Here is a 19,422-nt window from a genome sequence, read left to right as displayed (position 1 = left end):
AGTAGCCCAGGAAGTTATTTCCCAAACCACACACACTGTGCAGTCTTTCACTCTGCCTCACATTTATTCTGTTATTTAATTTCAACAGAGTAGTACCCTCTGAGAACTCCCAAAGCTTTTTCTTTCAAGGAGAGAGGGGAATGTCAGAGATATCTGTTCCCTGGGTGTCTTGTTGCTGGGTGCTTCCAGAAGGCCCTGCTCTGGGCATGCTGAAGGAAAATCACTGGGTCTGAGAACAATCTTGGAGACTGTGAGTAACATTAAAGAGCTTATAAAATAGCTAAACTTTTCCTCACTGTCTCCCACCTCAGTGAGAAAACAACAGAGTCAGAATGTGGGCAATAGAAATATTATTTCCTCTTGTTTTCACTGGCTCAATAGGAGGTGAATCAGTAGCAGTGTCACAGTGAATACCTTTGTATTTGTTGTGAAATTACTATCCACTGTCTCAAACAGGTAGGATACCTGCGCATGTGAGAGAACATGAATATACCATTTGCATTTCTTCAATGAGCAATTCTCACTATTTTGCATCTCTAAAGCAGATTTTTGGCATATTCTGTAGCTTGGATTTAGCTCAAGAGCAGCAGTGCCTAAAGCCATTTTTATCTCTTGCATTATCTGCCTGTGTTAACCAACTGCCTGAATTCTGCATATCTTTGATGGTTAATGTGACTCTGAGACAGTTGATTGGATCGAGTGAGCTTGAACAATGCCTGGGCTGGTGGCTCACAGACCTGTTCACCTGCCCTGGGAGAGCTGAAACAAATGTTGCACAATCGGCAATGGATTGGAGAAATCCACAGATGAATGAGGGCTGAGCTGCTCCTTTCTTTAAGGCACAGCTCTAGGCCAAAGACATTGGCTGCTTCCCTCCCACCCCTACTGAACTTCACAAATTAACTACATTTAGAAGTTAAGGGGTGGTTGTTTTTTTTTTCCTTTTGGTCTGGAAACTTTTTCTTTTTTTTAAATTCATAATCTAATTTTTTTTTTTTTTTTCTCACTGTACCCTGTGCTGTTCTGCTTGTCGGGACATGTCACACCTTTCTGCTACGTGCTAAAAAGACTCTTTTTTTCCCTCCCTCCCTTACAGAGAACACGAGCTTGAATGATACCATTCTTTTCTTGTGGCTAAAATGATCAGATCCAGCTGATTCTGTAGTTTTGTGGTGTGGAAAGACAATGAGTGTAAGTGAGGTTTTATTAAACTGCCATAAAGCATAACTACATAATGCTGCATATTACCTCTCTGTCCTCCGTTTAAATTCCATTCTGTACCTCTATTTCATTTTCATCCTTCCTGTGTGCAACGAGGTTGTTGGTGATCTTCTCTCATTCAGTGTCTTTAATTCTGAAGTCCAGGTTTTACCATCTCCCCTTAAAAGCTTTGTCCTCTGGTTGTGCCATGTAGCTTAGCAGATTTTCCTTTGATAAGTGCTTTTATTTTGGACATGAAGTTGATTAAAATCTTCCTTGTGTAGAACTTAAATAATCTTTTTTTCTCCCCAGTTAATTTGCACAGCTCTCCCTCTGACTCCTTTACTCAGCACGTTTGAGACAGATCAGAGTGTGCTGCCCAGGCCTGTCCCAGCCAGCACTGCCTGTAGAGGTTAGCTTTAATACAAGAATTAATTCCTACAGCAGCTATTGAAGAGACATTAATTGAGTACTGTCATGTCTTGAATGACAAATCAAATTTGTTTGCATAAACCTGTTAGCAGGAATTTGTTCCACTAAAGGGGCTGAGTAGATCTGAAGAAGATCTGAGAAGATCTGAAGGCTCTGGTCTGCCTTTGGTATAGACAGAAGGGAAAATGAGATTATATTCCATGCAGTTGTTGATTGTCCAACATCAATTGATTTTTGATGTGGGGGGAAAAAAACATGTCCAGAGAAATATTTTCATGAACTAGTCTTAACTCTTCTGATCAGCAGTATTTTTTTATAATCAGTTTCCTTTTACTGCACACTGTTATCAAACTACTGAGTCTTTTACATTCTTCTCCAGCATGTGGAAGATGTAACTCCGAATTAAGGCTATCCAATAAAGATACTTATAAAAACATTTTTAGTTTTCACTTCAGGGAATTGTCATTAGAGGCTTTAAAAAGTCATTTGTAATATTTTAATAATCTTCTCTTGGTGTGGAGGGCAGAAACTGAAGCAGCAGTTGTGTGAGGGTTTTGTTCTGAAGTGGAGAATGTTTAGAGGAAAAAATACGATTCCTTTTCTTTTTTTGCACTGAGGAATATGAAAATTCTTTCTTTGACAATGTGAGAGCATTATTCTTATATTTTCAGTAACTGGGCCTTTCCATGTATATCATCCAGATCTGCTGGAATTCAGCTGTGTCTTTGCTTTTTATTAGGCAGCTTCCTTACAGATTATTTTTAATTTGGAATTTCTGAAAAAAACCGCAGAGCGTTTTCAAAGTCACGATGTCAGTCTGAGTCTGTTCTACATTTAATCAAATAGCCCAAATGGGAAACAGCCAAACTTACACGACTTTGTAATTAAATTTGTGTATAAAATGGCCTCCACATGCCCATAACCCCATCAAACAATTGTGATTACTGGAGTTTGATATTCATGAAAGTCTCATTGTAATGTATTTCATTCATGTAGACATATTTCATTTTTAAAACTATGTCTGAAGCATAAAATGTTTGAAAATCAAGATTCCCTCCTCCTGCTGTTCAGACATTTTACTGAGGGGGTAACTATTACAATCCAATCAGCCTTTGTGGAGCTACAGACAAAAGAAATTGGTAACTCTTCAGTGATATTTACTTGAAGATTTTCCCAAAATGTCGTGTTCAAACTTCATGAATTCACATGTGTGACAACATCTTTTTAAATGTTCCTGTGTTGTGATGCTCAGCTGGGCTCATTCTGATTACACCACCCTGACTTCTTGTTTTTCTTATAGATTCACTAAAGAAAATTCAGGCTTCCTTGGGTTTTTAATTACTCTCTTTTTATGTGCTGAAAAGAAACAGTAACATCCTTTTGTGGACTTTGGACTTGAACTAGTGTCAAGTAGAATGTTCAACAGGTGTTCTTAAATACGGATTGCTCCAAGATAAGAACATCTGTGGAAATGGATATTCATCTGACCTAAAGGCTTCTTTGGGGAGTCAGCACTATCAACATATTTTATAATTTTTAAAACATGCCTTAAATACACTAGGGTGTGTTTTGTATATTTACACCTAATGCAAATTACCTCACAGGTGGCATGTTTTGAAGAACAGTTTCCTCCCTTGGAAATGATTGGGAGAGGAAACACATTTTACTACCTTCTTCCTGCAGTATATAATTTGGGAAAGATTTTAACCACATAAAATATTTCTTTAGTTTCTTTTTCCTTAGTTTATTTTTTTCCTTTTTGGTTGCATTAAATGATGATCACGAAATCTTTCTTAAAGGAAATTACTGCATCAAAATTACTACAATAAAAATAATTGAAGTAGGATTTGGAGACAGCAGAGGTGACATCTACCTTTCCTTAACACAAAAGATGTGGTCTTGATTAACTAAAGCTGTTCCTAAACATTCAGGATAAGGTAAATAACCCTTATTAGCTTTTTATTTTAGGATTTTTCCATCTGTGGGCTCTCATAAAGAGGCATATTGGGGAAAAAGGTGCCGTGCCCTAGAGATAATCCTCCCTATTCTGCTTGTTATTTGGATAGTCTTTCTTTTCACAGAACACTATCTAGGATCAGATGTTATGATCTTTCTGATTAAAGCTTCACTAGGTACTTAATTACATTCTCTTCAAGGAGGTTTCCATCATTCTGTCATATTTCTAAAATGAAACAGAACACTGCATGTTCTTCCTCAGAGTGCAGAATAAAGTTCTGTACTTTATATAACCTTTGAAAGTTGCATTTATTTTGTACAGAAAAGCTGTGGAGTTTTTCATGCTAAAATGCGTATTTTTCTAATACCTATGTCAATAACAAAGTTTCTTAAAAGATGATATGTGTTGTAAGAAGAACTCCTGTGTATGTTTGCACATCCAGTGCCTGCTGCCTTGTGGAGAGTTTATGCTTTTGCCTGTCTTTGTTCATTTCCTCTTTTTTTAAAAACAAGGATGGAAAATGTTGGGATAAAATTGAAGACCAATTCTTTTTTCATCCTCATTTCCTCTTTAGTACAACGAGTGGGTTCTGACCCATAGGCTGCCTCTTGAATAAGGAAGATTGTTTGTGGTAAAGGAAGTTATAGTGATTAAAAAACTCAAAAACACCACATCTGCAGAAAGTGTATTGGTTTTAATTATTGCCAACTCATTTAAACTTTGTTTCCTCTCACCCGCTTCCTTTTCCATTTAAATGCACAAGGGAAAATGTAAAAACCTAAAGTGATGAAAAAAAGAAACATCTCTACCTGAATGTTGCATTTCAAAACCACAAGTGAAAAGCTGGAGCAAGTTCTGGCACGTCAGTGACTGGGTGTAGAGTCCTGGGGTTTGCACATGCCAGACATGGGACTGAAATACTCCTGTGCTTCAGTGGAGCAGTTTTGTACCTCACAGGACAGTGACTATAGGTGACTCTAAGCAGAATTTGGTAATTATGCAGTAATCCTGCATAACTCTGAATTTACTGAATGTGCTCGTTGGATTTTTATTTCACATATCATGGCTAGCCCAGGGTACTGTGACCTGGAGAGCCTCACTGTTATTTGTACAATTGATATTTGTATTATTGTTATTTGTACTATTTTAGTTGCATCATGGTCATATTGTACTGGCTTTATAGCTCTCCAACTCCTGAAAACGTTTTCAATGCAGTGGCAATAAAGTGCATATCCACGACATTTATTCTGATAATCTTGTTTAGATACAATTCATTAACTCCACTCCTAGTTGTGTGGAGTGGTTTTTAGAGAAGAGAGATTCAGGTGCCTAAACAGTGATGTGTAATCCAGAAAAGAGCTGTCAGGATCCAGTTTAATAGCACCACTTCTGTCTGCCTTCAGCTCTCCTTGTGTGTGTACAGATAATTCATCAAACCTGTTCAGTTTTCCCTTCAAGTGTGAGGAGTTGAGATTTGAACCAGTTGTTCTTTGGACTTCAGGGAATTACAGTCCTTTAGCTGAGCACCTGGATTCAACATTTACTTTAGTTTGCTGAAATTATCAACAGCATTTATGAAATTATCAGTCTGGTCAGAAATCAATATAAAACTGTGAAACTCTGTCCTCTGCTTCTAATTTAAATTTCAAGCTGCCTGGAAAGAGATGGCTTCACTTACTGCTTGGCTGTAATTGAAAACCAGGTTTTCAGAAAAACAAATTTGAAATTCTCCTTTTTAATCTCTCACCTTTTGAAAGCTTTTTGTATTCTGTATCTGTTCAGCTTCACTGTGACTCTTAAAATAAAGAAACTAAATTTCCATCTTGTGTTCTTATAGAATAGCTTGAGACACAAAGTAAAGGTAATTTTTCCCTTTTACCTTTTATGCAGAATTTTGTAAAGTGTCTTTGTAAGTTAGAAAAACCTAGGATATGCAAGAGGAGGCTAATGAGGGCTTGATATATGAATACTAGAAAGAGCTCTATTTTTAAACAAAAATCATCCTTGCAGCACAGGATAGATGTACATCTGACACAACCTTTGTCAGGTTTTTATCTCTGTGGTGTGCCCCCATTAAAAACATCTCTATGAACTCTTCTAAGTGATATTCAGTTTAAAAGAATTTTAGATTAACCTTCTGAAAATATCTTAGTATTACTTAGCTGTAATATGAGGGCTCAGTTAGGATGAGGATTGAAGTTTTCCACAGTAATTTGTTGTTGTCATTGAGGAGACATTTTCTAGTTCAGAGACATTCTGGTTTATTCTTCTGGGATAAGCAAATAACATTTTCTTTTTTTCCATGCTTGTTATTTTGGTTATATTTAATCATACTCTACATTGTGATGTTTCATTGCCAGCAGTCCCCCAGCAAGATCTTCTCGTGGTGGTTTTGTTCCCACATCAAAAGTATTCATAACTGCACACGCAGAACTCTGGCCTGACTGCTCACATCTCTCTGGGGTTTAAAGCTCTGTAAACATGGATACCTGGAAGATTTATGAATGCTTAGGGAAAATAAACCAAGGAAATTTCCCACCTGTTCTTGAACAGAACTTGATTATTGGAAATTTGTGTTCAGAAACAGTAAAACACTGTGGTGTTAGTTCTCAGTGGACAAACACATCCTCAATAGGAAGCACCATCAAACTCAGGAAGAGAAATGGAGACTTACAGTATGATGGGAGTGCAGTAGCTGGTATAAATCAGTATCAGCTTTCTTTGCATGAATAATTAAGTCCTGTGGTACCCTGAAGGTTTTGTGTAGACCTCAGACTTTGGGAGGAGCAAACAGCAGAGTTCTGTCCAGTCACACTCCTGGGTTCTCCTCAGCTTTTTCCTTGTCTAATCAGAGATTTGTAAACAGTTAATTGCATTAATATGTGGCTGTGCAGATCCAGGTAACATGTAATCCTGTAATATGCTCTGGTACATATTGGAAGCTATTTCTGAGCACCTACTGGCATAACAATACTAAAATTCATATTTAACCCATACAGACACAGAACAGTATTGGATGAGGAGCTGTTGCTCAAATGGTGCTTCAGTGACCAAATCAAAGTGAGGTGTCTACATTGTTCTGCCATGAACAAGACAAATCAGAATATGTGGGGGATTGTCCTTATTTTATATTAACTAAAAGTAATGGGGGTTTTATAGGTTATGGCACTGTCAGTAGGATTGTCTGGTGTCAATTTCCAAGTCCCAATTTGTCAAGTTCCAATTTTCAATTGCTGAACTAACTTTTGGTTGAAATTTTGCATTTTAGATGTCTGCTTATGGAAAACTTCCTTTGAAAATTTCAACCAAAGTGGTTCAAATATTCCCAACAATGAGGTTATTGGAAAGATACTCCTCAGTGTTTTCTAGAGACCTTTAAAGTCTGTAACTGTTTAATATTTGAGCAGAGCAACAGTGCCATATTATCTTATGAACATAGAAGGGGGCTAGTAAGGACTGCATAGATAATCTTAATTCTTGGAGTTGTCATGTTTTGAATGTTTATTTCATGACACTGTTTTGTTGCCACGTGGGGGTACAGCAGTTTAACCTAGGGGATTTATCTCATTTTGCTTTAGATTGTTGGTTGCCAAGTCAGAAGAGAGCCACTGGACTCTACTGAACGATACACTCGCTGGATCAATAACCTAACCCAGGAACAACTTCTTACACAGGTATTTTGCTTTCAGCTGTGTCTGAAATTACAGCAGGAAAACAGAGCAAGAGGTTTATTTGGGTGGATTTTTTTCAGTCATAAGCAATACTTGATAGTTTATTAAGGTTATCAGATTCTCATATTTAAACAGAGTTTGTTGAAGAGAAGCCAAGGTTATGGGGTGTGTGATCATTACAGAACAACGACTTCACACTGAGTGAGGATGAAGCTTTCAGGTTTGGAGTGAGCCTTCCATGTCTCACTGCTGCCTGTGGTTAACTACATATGCTTTCACGTTCTAAAATTAGGGTTTTCTTTTCAAAAAATGTATTTATATACAAAAGGGGGGAAACAAAAAATCTTTCTTGAGAATGATTCTTCTCCCACCCAAAGTAGTGACCACTCCTGTATCTGTTTAAGTTTTCCTTAGGATCACTTTAAACCAGCAGTTCTTCAGGCATTAAACATTGGGCTCATTATATGTGTTTGTGTGTGAGATGTGTCTTGTGCAGCTGAAGATGACAGTTTTGGCATAAGGAACAGTTGTTTCATTAGGCAGGAGGCCAATGCTGAACTAAAATAGAGACTAAAAGAGACTTTGGCAAAAACAAGTTAAGCTGTGGAAGAAATCAATCCAGCTTGTGGAGGAATGTTGTACAGAATATAAGAAATCTAATGGATGGTTAGCAGAAAACATCCCAGCAGGCTTTTAGATCCAAGTATTTGGGCTTGGGTTTTGGGATGCTATGTTAGGAAGACATTTGGTTTTCATTTCCCTGGATTTAAGTGGTTGAAAAGATTAACATATCCTTATTTGTTAGGCTTCATTATAAACTGTGTTGTGTTCCCTGTTACCTTAACTCCAAAAACCTCCTCACAGGCCCCTGCTATGTTCATTGTAACACAAGGAGCAATCTACAGACCTTGTTTTAAAATCACCAGTGGTATTACAGGTCCCTGTAATTCACCAAGGGAAAGTAATTACAGGAAAAGTTACCCATGGCATATTTGGATGTCCCTGTGAGTGTGGCTTTAGAAAAAATACAGATTTAAATGGGTGTATTTATCTGATGACAGCATCTGGATCACTAGGTTGGTGAACAGAAGGAAAAACTTAAGGATGTAAAAGCTTGTCCTACACAATCTGAAGTATTTCATCCAAATGGCCACTGGATCTTCGATGAATTAAGTGGAAAATAAAGCAAATATCCTGATTTTGAGATTATGCAAAAAAACCCCCTCATTTTAAATAAGATGGGAATCTATGTGTTCTGGAAGAGATGATTTAATATAGTGTTTCTGACAGTAGGATGCAAATCTGATGACCTGGGAAGTCCCTTGCAATCTTATGTGCTACAAATACCTCTTAAAGCCTTAATAAATGCATTATTTTTACATATAATTTAGAGTCACACATTTTACAGGTAGATTAACAATTTTGGAATAATACATTGGGTTTGGAACTAGCAGAACTTGTGGTACTTACCCATGAGTTTATTAACAAGATGAGATTTATAGATTCACACTATTTATGTGTTCCTCATTATTTTTTAGTTTATTTTGTTCTCCACCAAGCTTAATGCAGAAACAGAAGGTCCTCAAGGACAGTAGATTGCTGAGAATTCTGTGAAAGTCTGAAGTTTTGGGGAAATTGTGCTGCACCAGCTGCAACTCGTATGTTGTTAAGCACCACAGAATCCCCTTGGAGGGAGATTTTAGGTGCCCAATCATCAAATGAGCTTTAGCTGTGACTCCAGCCTGGGGCAGTTTGGCTTTTCCAGCTTTGCAGCTAAAATTCTACTTGGTTTCCAGAGCATGTGAGCATGTGGCACTTCTCCTGCTTTGGTATCCGTTCTTCCGATCAGGAATTCAGGTAGAGGGATAATTATTTTGCTTTTTCTTACTTTAGAAAGTATGGGGCAGAGGAGGAATTGGGAGTAAAAGCTGTACTGTAATAATCAGGGTATGAATCAATTATCTAAGGTTAGGCCTGATTTGTCCCACTCATCTGTCCTGATACATCATATGCTTTATTTTGGGTGTATTTTTTAAACTCTCTTCAGTACATAAACCCTAAAAAACTATAATGATGGACCTGTGCTGATGGATTTGTAGAATCTCTGGGAGGAAAAGTCCTTCAGGGAATTCAGGAAAATTTGCTTTAATTTACAGCACATTAATCTGCAGCAGATTCCTGTAGTGAAAGCATGTTCAGCTTTTTTTAGCTGTCTCTGTACTCAGTGCCCAGCTCTTTCCAGTCACTTCTGCTGCATTTCTACACCGTGCACATGCAGATTATTTGTGCTGGAAATTGGGAAACCAAGCAATCCATTGAAAAAGGAAAAAGAGCCAACTGTCAAGACCATGTCATCCCCTATCATAACGTTGATGTTATTGATCAAATAATATCCTGTGGCACTGGATTGCTCTCCTGGGCAGTGCCCAAAGGCAGGTTTGGGAGTGGAGGTTGGTTGCAGATGTTTTGGGAGGTGCCTTCAGACACCTCTGTGCTGGATGCTGGGTTTAAACTGCTTGAGTCAATAGCAGATTTTTGGATCAAATGTCCATCCCCAGTCCTCATGCTGAGAAGATCATTCAATACAAAATGCTGCCAGCATTTTAACTTTTCCCTTAGCCCTGGCCTCTTGATGCTTACTCATCCGTTAAATGTTTCTCTAAACAATTATACTGTAACATTCCAAAGATACTTTATGGTATGCGTGAAATTTCAGAATATACACCCCAGAGAGTGTGGTGGGAGTGAGAGAGTACAAAGAGAGCATGATGATGAAAAAACCTACTTTTAAAAAGATCAATATTTGCTTCTTCAGTGTTATCTTCTGTATAAATGACAGGTGATTAAACCCCACTTTTGTGGGTATACTGATATAAACCTTAAATACATGTGCTCTGGAAGACTTGCTCTTTCTGGCCAAGAGTAAAAAACAAATAAAAATGGATAATTGTAACTGTTCAGTAAGTGCAGATTGCACTGACAGGTACATGAAGAAAATGAGCAAACAAATTAAGAGAACTGACTGCTTTGATGTTGTAGTAAGTGGAAAAAAATGTAGATTAAAACTAATCCGAGGGGATATCCGAGTCCAAATTGTGCTTGTAAATGTGATTGAGGTTTGATTGTGCAGCCCCTCTTTTACACTGGAAATGTTTACTGGGCTGTGTAAATGAAAGGATCTGAATGGTTTTAAGGCTGGATTAATTGCACAAATATTTATACAAGTCATTTTTAAGGACTGTTGCTGACTGTAAGTAAAAGCTGAGTTCCTGTCCACATCTGTTAAATCACTGCTTTAGGTTAGTTTAGTCTCTCAGCCTGTTAAGTATTCTGTTCAGCCTGAAGCACAAGTCCATCTACCATTTTTTCCTCCTCGAAGACAAGACATTTCCGTGCCTTCACGTGGTTGTTCACTTAGGAAGCAGGCAGCAAACTTAGAGTGACTCCTCAGGAGACTCCTGCCAAAAGGAAGGGCCTGTGGATGATAAGGCTGGATTGTCCTAATGTAGATAAAGAACTGTCTGAAAAAGCCACAGTGATTCTGGATGACTGTGTCTGTATGACTTCCTGATACACGCTGGACTTTGCAGGTTATCTTGGAGCTCTTGGTGTTGGAGAAATCTGGAAATTGTCACAGGTGATTTGTAGCTCTTAGCAATAATCTCTGCCAACCACCTGACAGAAGAGCAATAATCAACATTTTTCATAGCACACACCTCTGTGCTCTAATAGGTTACATTTCACTGACATCTTTAGAAGCTGTGCTTTTCTACTTACTAAGTCTTCCTATATTAGAGTTTAATTAATATTTGACAAAGATTCATGCTACAAATCAGCATTTACTACAGATGCTCAGTTTGGAAATAGGTCCAGCATTGTGGTGGAGTCAGAGCATGTAGCTTGTTTTTAAGGCAAGAAGGACCTGACAGCATGGCTGGACCTTTTCCATAAATTCAGTGCCCTCAATATTGCATTATCATCATGTGTCTCAACAGGGAACTTCTTAGTGGTCAAAAGCTGGTAGGAGTAGATTGCAAGTAGGATGAATTTTCCAGGTGGGCCACAGATTGAATATCTCTGGCTTAGAGCAGCTGTTTTGTCTACCTGCAGACAGAAAATTCTGTGTTATTAGTGCTTGGGTTGGCTGTCTGTATGTCACAACTGAAATAACAATCAAGGCAGCAATCTGAAAGGGGATGTATGCAATGCCTGCTGTCTGGTTATGTTAGTAAAGGCAAAAACTGGCCAGAGGGAGAGGCTTTCTTACTTAAGAATGAATAAAACATGAAAAGGCTGATTGAAATCCCCTCCACCCTCTCCCTCCCTCCCCCCCATCTTTGCCATTATTAATGGCTCACTTGTGTTTGTTGTCTTTCAATAAAAAGATACTCAACACTATCTTGGGATTTTTTTTGATCTCAGTTTCCTCTTCCTTGACCCATGTTATCTAAAAATGTGGCATTAATAATGAAGTCCTGATGCTTTTCTACTGAGTGAAGAAGCCAAAGTAGCTGGTTATTACAGCAGACCCTAGCAGTTTGTATGGGATGGAGCCTGTACCATATAAGAAATAACAACTGGCTGCTTCCTTTTGTGGTTGGTTGATCCTTGTTCTCCTCTGGAGGAGAATGAACCAAAGTTTCACAAGCTTGACAGTGTTTATATTTACATGTGAAAATACATGTCAAAGGGTTCATGGAATTCTAGAAAGTTTAATGAGAAGTGGCTTAGCCACATCTGTGAACTCAAAGCACAATTAGAACTTCCCAGTGAGGCTTTATGAAAAGGCAGCTCAGGGTCACATATTTTGAACTTAGAAACAGGTTTGCTGGAATTCTGAAATGTATGCAGCTCGTGCTTTGTGTGTGTGCAGTTTTGCATGAGTTTAAAGGTGTCCCATAGGGGAAGGAGTGCTAAATTTTTCCTCTTCATATCTTGTTGGATAATTTGCATGATTAAACAAGGCTGGAATGTGGCTCATAATACATGGTAATGTTTAAATGGAACAGAAATATTGTAATATAGTATAAAAGGGACTTGTGATTACAATAAGTTTGACTTTATTCCAAAGTGTTCTTGATGAATGCAGCATTACAGCATGACGGATTCTTGTATGGCAGAAAAAGCTTGATATGATTTTGATGGACATAGAAATGAAACTGGTAGAAACCAGCTATTTCTGATGTGAGCTATGATTTGTTCCAGCTGATAATATTTTCTTGTATTTTTTAGTAATTAATCATGCCCATAAGGAATGCAACAGATTTGCATCCTAAACACCCTTTTTTTTGAGACATTTGACATAGGAGATGGACAGGTAATGCCAAGTGTAAAGGAAAACTGTCAAGGATTAAATTTTCAGAAATGCATAATTGGCCTTCCAAGTTATTATTGCCATTTATGCCTTGTCAATACTCTTGAAAATTACTTTGAAAAATAGGGCAAGATGTTAAAATAAATTGAAGACTCAGTTGTTAATGTAGAGCTGCAGTTGAGGACATGGATGGAACCAAGTAGTAACTTCCAGTTTCTGAGTGCTCCACTTAACTCTTGTTTGAGCTTCCATATTTATCCTGCTGATGTGCTTGTGCTGACTTCCAAATAAACAGCCCTTAAGCTTTGCTTTAGGCTTTTATATATTGACTTTTATAGCTTCAGGAACTGTACTTTTGCCTCTTTTTGAGGGACAAAATCCCGTCTTTATTTTAAAATAATAGACAGGATATTGAAGTAGCCCTAACTTCATTTTTTCCTTTCAAAACAAAAAGCCCACTCCAAATACACATTTCCACTCAGTGAAGTTTATTTTTCAGTTGGTTGTCCATATGTGAGAGCACAGAGCTGATACACCCTTCGCTTCTGTAATTTGCTTTCTTTGAATTTGAAGATCAAAGTGCTGATTCCACAAAAGGAGGGAAAATTTTTACTGTGGCTTCTAATGCAATAAAAATTATGGATTTCAAACATTTTATCTGCAATGCAGCTCCCTCTTGTAGCCTTATACGTAGGAAAAAACATTTCTTTGTCTTCTGCAACTGGGCTCTGAACAGTTTTTCACTGTTTTAAAAATTGTGTATGAGCATGAGTTAAGCACATTCTATTTGATCTGTCACACTCGAGATTTTGTTCCTTAGTACTTTTTTGTACTGACTTTGCTGTGCCAAGTTTGACATTTGTCTCTACAGTAGTTGTTGCCTTTCTGATTTTTTAACTACTTAAGGAAGCCGAGTTTTAAAATATTTACATCCGCCATATCCTCTCATAAGTATTAACAATATATGTTATACTGTTATGTTTGAATTATAGTTTTCCTTTCTGTGTTGTAAAAAAGCCAGATTCATTGTCCAATCCGACAGCTTTGGAGAATAAGAATCCAGATTTAATGAGTAATTCAGTTTTTATGGTTTTTTTCTTTTTCTTAGTACACGTGTGACAGACTGGGACACGGGATTTTTATTCTGTTTTTACAGTCTTGGCAAAACAGACTGTGATTAGAAGTTCTTGAGCTGAATTGTGCACATAAAAAAATTACAGTGAGGTTTTCAGTGCATTAGCTTGGATCAGTGTGTCCGTGAACAGCAGGTCCTTTTTCATAGAGAATGGATATTTGTCTGTTCACTTATGGCAATTTCATCATCTTAGAGGTGAGTAGCACATCCAGTTCCACTGATGCCTTAAAGAGCCTTGAAATGAAACAACACCCTTTGGAGATGATACTAGTGTAGGAGGTGATACAAAGGCTGGTCTTTATTGGAGGCCTCCAAGGGGCAGATATGGAAAATGCCCACCCCTGCACGGGGTGAATGCAGTTTTATGAGCTTAGCAAATTAGCACAACTGACAAAAATCCCCAATTAAAGACAAAAGTGGTGAGGTAATTCCTCCTCGGTTCAACCCTTTTATGAATCCTCCCCACTCTAGATAGCAGCTAAACTCTGGTTATCAAAGTGTGTCTCCAAGAGCTGATTTCAACCTTGGCTCCCAGAGAGCCAAGATGGGATAGGGGCCTTGGACCCTCAGCTTGGAGCCTCTGGAATGTGTTTTGTCTTTTTGCCTATCAAGGTAGGGAAAAGTATTGGGGCTAGCTATGAATAAAATAATAGGCTACAGAGCTACAAAAATATGTGTAAAGAATACAGAGAATACATAAAAGCAAATGCTGCTGGTAAGCAGAGTAAGAGGGCTCAGTATTTGCTGTGAACTACTTCTTGGATTTCTTCAGAGCTACTGAAGCAGAAAAAGCAGATGTTACTGGACTTCTTTTTATTAGACTAAGTGGGTACTATGCATTTATGGTGTTGAGTTTATTGGAGTAGATCTGAATCATGCTTGTCAACATAAAAGATAGGTGTTCAGAAAGTTTGTATAATAAAAGGAATTATTATTTTCAGGTGTATAATTCCAGAGCATGCCAGAAGGTCTATATTTATTTGGGGCAATTCTTTGCATACCTATACTGTAATAATGTCAGAATGAAAAAAATGTGGTCTTGAATGTGTGAATCTCAGGGTTAGGATTATTTTATAAAGTAGAAAAGGCAAATGGAGGAAACTGCTTGTTGTCTGGTGAATGGTTCAAATTTTACTTAAAAGAATGTTTTAATCCTTATAACTTTGGAGGATTTATCTAGCCACAAAAGAAGTGTGCTGTCTATAATGTAGCACAAACAGACTTTTGCACTCAGTGTGCTTGATCTGCCTCTGGTTTGATTTTTTCTTTATCTAGTGTACACCTTTTAAGCCCCTTTGCCATGTTCTGTTTTAAAAGCTAATAAAACAGGGTCCAAGTTTATGCTTAATGTCACCTAATAGTTTCACTGACAGTTGAGATTTATTTTGAACGTTCATTCCAGCCTTTTGTTTTTCTGAAACCCATTGGTCTGACACTGTGTAATTTTGGGGACTTTGGGACTGTATGGGTAGGTCTTATACTCTATACTCTTATATTCTCTTTTTTGTGTGTGTGTGTTTTGTTGTATGTTTCATTTTTGCCATCTTCCACTGCAACTTTTGGAATTGGTTGTTCTGGCTGTGACAGCCCCCAGCAGCTTTCACTTTCTCACTTCATTCTTGGTTTCGTCTCTTCCCTTATATAATTTTGTCTTTCCCTGACGCTTCACAAAAGAGCCACAAGTTCACCACATCCTTAATTGCCCATTCATTTTGCAAGGAGCAGATTGCTTGGTAGTTTTTAATGAAGAAATTGAAATTTCCACCCATGAGTACAAGAAGGTAGCAGAGGAATAGTCATCTTAATATTTAGGAGAAAACAGTTCTGCGTCCATGAAACTCTCTCACAGGCCTCAGGGGAAGGAGGTAAATTGGTCACCAGGTTGGCAATTGCATTTAAAGGGGTTTTAATGCTTCTGAGAGAAACCAGACTGTGCAAATGCTCACACACTTTTACACACTTCACTTGGAGCATTGCCAGGCCAACAAGGTAATACTGAACCCACACTAGCAAGAAGCAAATGAACTGTCACAGCATTTACAGCTGGGAAGGTGCAGAGGAATCTCAGCTTTATTATCACAGAAGCCAGAAGGAGAGACAAAGAAATCATTGCAGTGGTCTTGGATATAGTGTGTGCTTCAGCAGCTCTCTGTAAGAGCTTTATGTTCTCGGTGTTCTGTTCCTTCTGTGCATTTCCTGAGTATTTAAGCTAGAGGAGAAAAAGATTTTTTTTTTGTTTTCCCTAGTGTGGTCCCATATGCAGCCAACAGTCAACCTGGGCTTTGTGCAGGAGTCAGTTAAGAAAGCCTTATCACATTATATTCCAGCCCTGGAAAACTGGGAATTACATTGGTAGGCACAGACTCCCCTTGTGATTTGTTCTTTAATTGTTTCTCTTTCCATTCTTCTGCTTCTCCTGCTCATGAAGAGTCATGAGGGTTGCACACAGGCTGATGTGCATCTCCCTTTTTCCTTTCTCCTCTTCCTTTTTAGCCAGGCCTAGTGACCATCTAAAATAGTACCGTGGCTCTGTCCCCAGAGTTTTATCCATATCTTTCACATTGCACTCTTCTATTATAAATAAATAAATAAGTTTGTGGTTGCGAAATGAAAATAAATCATAAACTGCTACATTTGAATGTTTGACTGTCTTAGAACCCCTGATGGCTCACTTGAAAGAGCAGGAAAATTGAGGTTTTAAGTGGCAGTGCTGCTAAGCTGTCCTCAAAAGTGTTTCTTCTTTGAACTGAGACTCAGGTCATGTTGAATGTGTCTGTTGGTGCATCTGCATCCTCACTTTTTTAGGGCTGAGATGTTTGAGTTGAGGTTTGTTGTTCTTGGCAGGAAACAAGCAGTCAGAGGGATCACAGCTACCTCTCGTGGAGGTCACTACCTCCACCAGTGGGCTGGTGCTCCATTTCTCACCAATATTTGAAAATAATGTATTATCTCAACTGACAACATTTATTTGGCCACCTGACTTTAGAAGGGAATAACCAGCATCATCAGCTTTTCCTGCCTACCCTGAATTCCATTTTAATGGCATCCCTCAGAAGAATGTAAATCTTAACCTACAAGCAAAACAGGAACTCTCTTAATTTCAGTGTCAGATTTTGCGTTCAAAAAGGAAAAAAAAAGCAAAACACAAACCCAACAGCCTTTGGAGTCAGTAGGAGAGATTTTTTTATGTGTCATAAAATTATTCATAGCTGTGCAGAGCAGATGTTGACAATTAGAAGAGAACAGAGGCTGGTCTGTGGTCTCCTCAGTTTCACGTGGGTAGATGAAGGCTCGAGGCAGCGGCTATTTCCTGTCAGCGCCAGAGCAGGTCCTGGGGGCTGCAGCCCAGGCAGATCATACAAAGTCACTTTTGTGTGGCCTTGGTTCTGTCCCTGGGCTGAAAGAATAATGGTGCTAGAAGGCTCAGTGTTCTGGTCTGTGAGATCTGTGTCCATTGATACAGAATTACGGGTTGAAAACTTTTTATGGATTTTGTGTTTCTTTGCTAGATGTTTGCCTCCTCCTCAGAACAGCTGACCCTTTCATTTACTGCAGTAATTGCCACTGTGTCATTTCACATTTTAATTCTTTTAGCTTGAACCATATTTAAAGCACAGTCCCTCCCAAATTTGAATGTATTTTTACACAGTAACTTAAATGGGAGCAATTTCCTGCAAATTAAAAATGATGGAGTGTTATCCTTCTGCCTTCAAAGCAGTTTTCTGTAAAATTCTTACGGTTGCAGGTGACCCGGGGTACCTCTGCTGTTGACAGCACTGCTTGGCATACTTGTGTAAATAGGCATTTCCCAGTAGTTAGAAGAATTTTTACTGGAGCTCATTTTGTCTCTTAGCTGAATGGGTCTGTTGAAGTAATGATGGTGTTGATGCCATGTTCAATGAATTCCCATTTTCCTCTTTGCTGGTAGAGCTGTATAAATAATCATGTATTAGTGATGGAAAATTAGAAGCTTTTTTGTCTGCAAAGAAGTACTTTTGATCTTCAAGTTTAGCAGGTGCAGGCAGTGATGGAGGAATCATCCCTGGCACTTTGGGAGGCCATGGTCAGAGGAGAATGAACACAACCAGCTTAGTGGAAGGAGAGGAAACTTTGTGGACCTGGTTGCTATTCAGGATCAGAAAGATGGTTTCTAGAATTTGAAACAAACAAACAAAAAAAACTTCTGGTGTTCTGCCATATATTAAATTCACTCTTTCATGGCTTTTATAACCAAGCTGTAGCCATGGAATGTGAGCACGTTAATGTCAAGTTTCAGTGATTGGGTCTGTCATGCTGCTGCTCTGTACAATGGAGGATGCTATTGAACACAAATAGAGCATTGATAAAATGACAAAAGCAAAGCATAAAAATATTTCTTAAATGGCTGAAACAGTATCTGTAGTAAATACATGTTTTGTTATTCAGGAACAAGAAATTATTTTCTGTCTGACAGGACAGCATGCATTTCACTGAGAACAGGGTCCCTAGTGATAAGAATCTGTGTGTTGTGTGTATGTGCTTGGGTTGCTTGGGCTTTTTTTCATCAAGTAGGTAACGTGAATAATTTTAGAATAAAGAGGAAGGAAGAAATTACATGCCTCAGTAGCAAGCATGTGCTCTCTGATACTTTAGTTTCAAGTTCTGTATTGAGGAGAGGTGAAGTCCAAAATCTCCTTTTATAGCAGGATACCAGGTGCAAGCAGTGAGACATAGAACTCAATTCAACTTTCTCTTCAGTGAAAATTATAACACAGCTTCAGCCTTGATGGCAAACTGCCATTGCTGTGGCAGGGCTTGTGCTAATTTGTTAGGAAAAATACATAAGCAGTGCTAATCATATAAATTTTAGTCTGAAAGATGCCAATGCATCTGCTGTGTGACTGGAAGTCCCGGTGAAGGAAAACTCTTGGAGCAGCCCCAGCCAGGGCACTGACACCCTGAGCCCTCTAAAGGCAGGACAATTAAGGATTGGTAATTAACAGTTGCTGTAAAAATGTAAAGCTGCCCGTGTCAGACCACATATTCAGAATGTGTCACGCCAAGGTATTTACCTGCAAATTAGTTGAAAACTGTCCATTGTTTCATACTGATCATGTATCAATAGCCAAATATTTGCTGGCCAAGTCAGAATCTTTCCAAAATTACAAATAGAATTGCAAGCTGAAGAGTTATTTTGGAGGAAGGCAGCCTGATGTTCTCCCCTGTGACACTGGACTTTTTGTTGCTGTCTGTAGAACTCTGGATGAATAACCTGAAGTGGAATCTTGTTTCAGTTCTGACCTCTAACCTGAGAGCTCTATAAACACAAATAATAAATTTTACGAGGAAATAAACTTCTTTCTAAAACCAGCTACTGCTTCACATATTCTGAAAGTTGTTTGAATTTCCATTTGGGATTTGATATATTTGGTTAATTTTTTTCCTGGCAACTTTGGTGATTGTATAATGTAGAAATGTCACCACCATCAGCAAACCAAAAATTCTTACTGTTTTTAATGATAATATGAAGAAAAGGTTTTGGCTTTTTTAACTTCTGTCAAACCTATTTTTAAAGCAAAAATATGTTGTTTGGACACAGTATCTGTGACTATCCATAATCACATATGAGCAACTGGCAAAGAGAAGTAACTTACCTACCTTTTATAAAAAACAGAGCCTTATTCAGGCACAGTTTTCATAATTACCTTCTAAAATGTGTTTTAATTCTGCCTGT

At 38.2% G+C, this 19,422-nt stretch overlaps 1 protein-coding gene across 13 annotated transcripts in view; it reads left to right on the top strand.

The window, feature by feature from the left end:
- Positions 1-19,422, top strand: part of B3GNTL1 (UDP-GlcNAc:betaGal beta-1,3-N-acetylglucosaminyltransferase like 1) — a 105,173-nt gene that overhangs the window by 21,051 nt on the left and 64,700 nt on the right. For 12 of the 13 annotated variants that reach the window (XR_011155808.1, XM_069032810.1, XM_069032809.1 and 9 more), the window contains one exon: positions 7,168-7,263. Coding sequence is in view for 11 of the 13 variants with exons in the window: in XM_069032810.1 (XP_068888911.1) it covers positions 7,168-7,263 (96 nt within the window). In the remaining 2 variants the exon portion in view is untranslated. Of the gene's footprint in view, positions 1-7,167; positions 7,264-9,061; positions 9,118-19,422 lie in introns of those variants that run through there. The other variant, XM_069032816.1, reaches the window with a different exon arrangement.

Source organism: Aphelocoma coerulescens, chromosome 18 (genome assembly GCF_041296385.1).
Source record: "Aphelocoma coerulescens isolate FSJ_1873_10779 chromosome 18, UR_Acoe_1.0, whole genome shotgun sequence".
Taxonomy (NCBI): domain Eukaryota; kingdom Metazoa; phylum Chordata; class Aves; order Passeriformes; family Corvidae; genus Aphelocoma; species Aphelocoma coerulescens.
The sequence above is the reverse complement of the archived record's forward strand: the minus strand, read 5'-3'. Positions and strand labels throughout refer to the sequence as shown.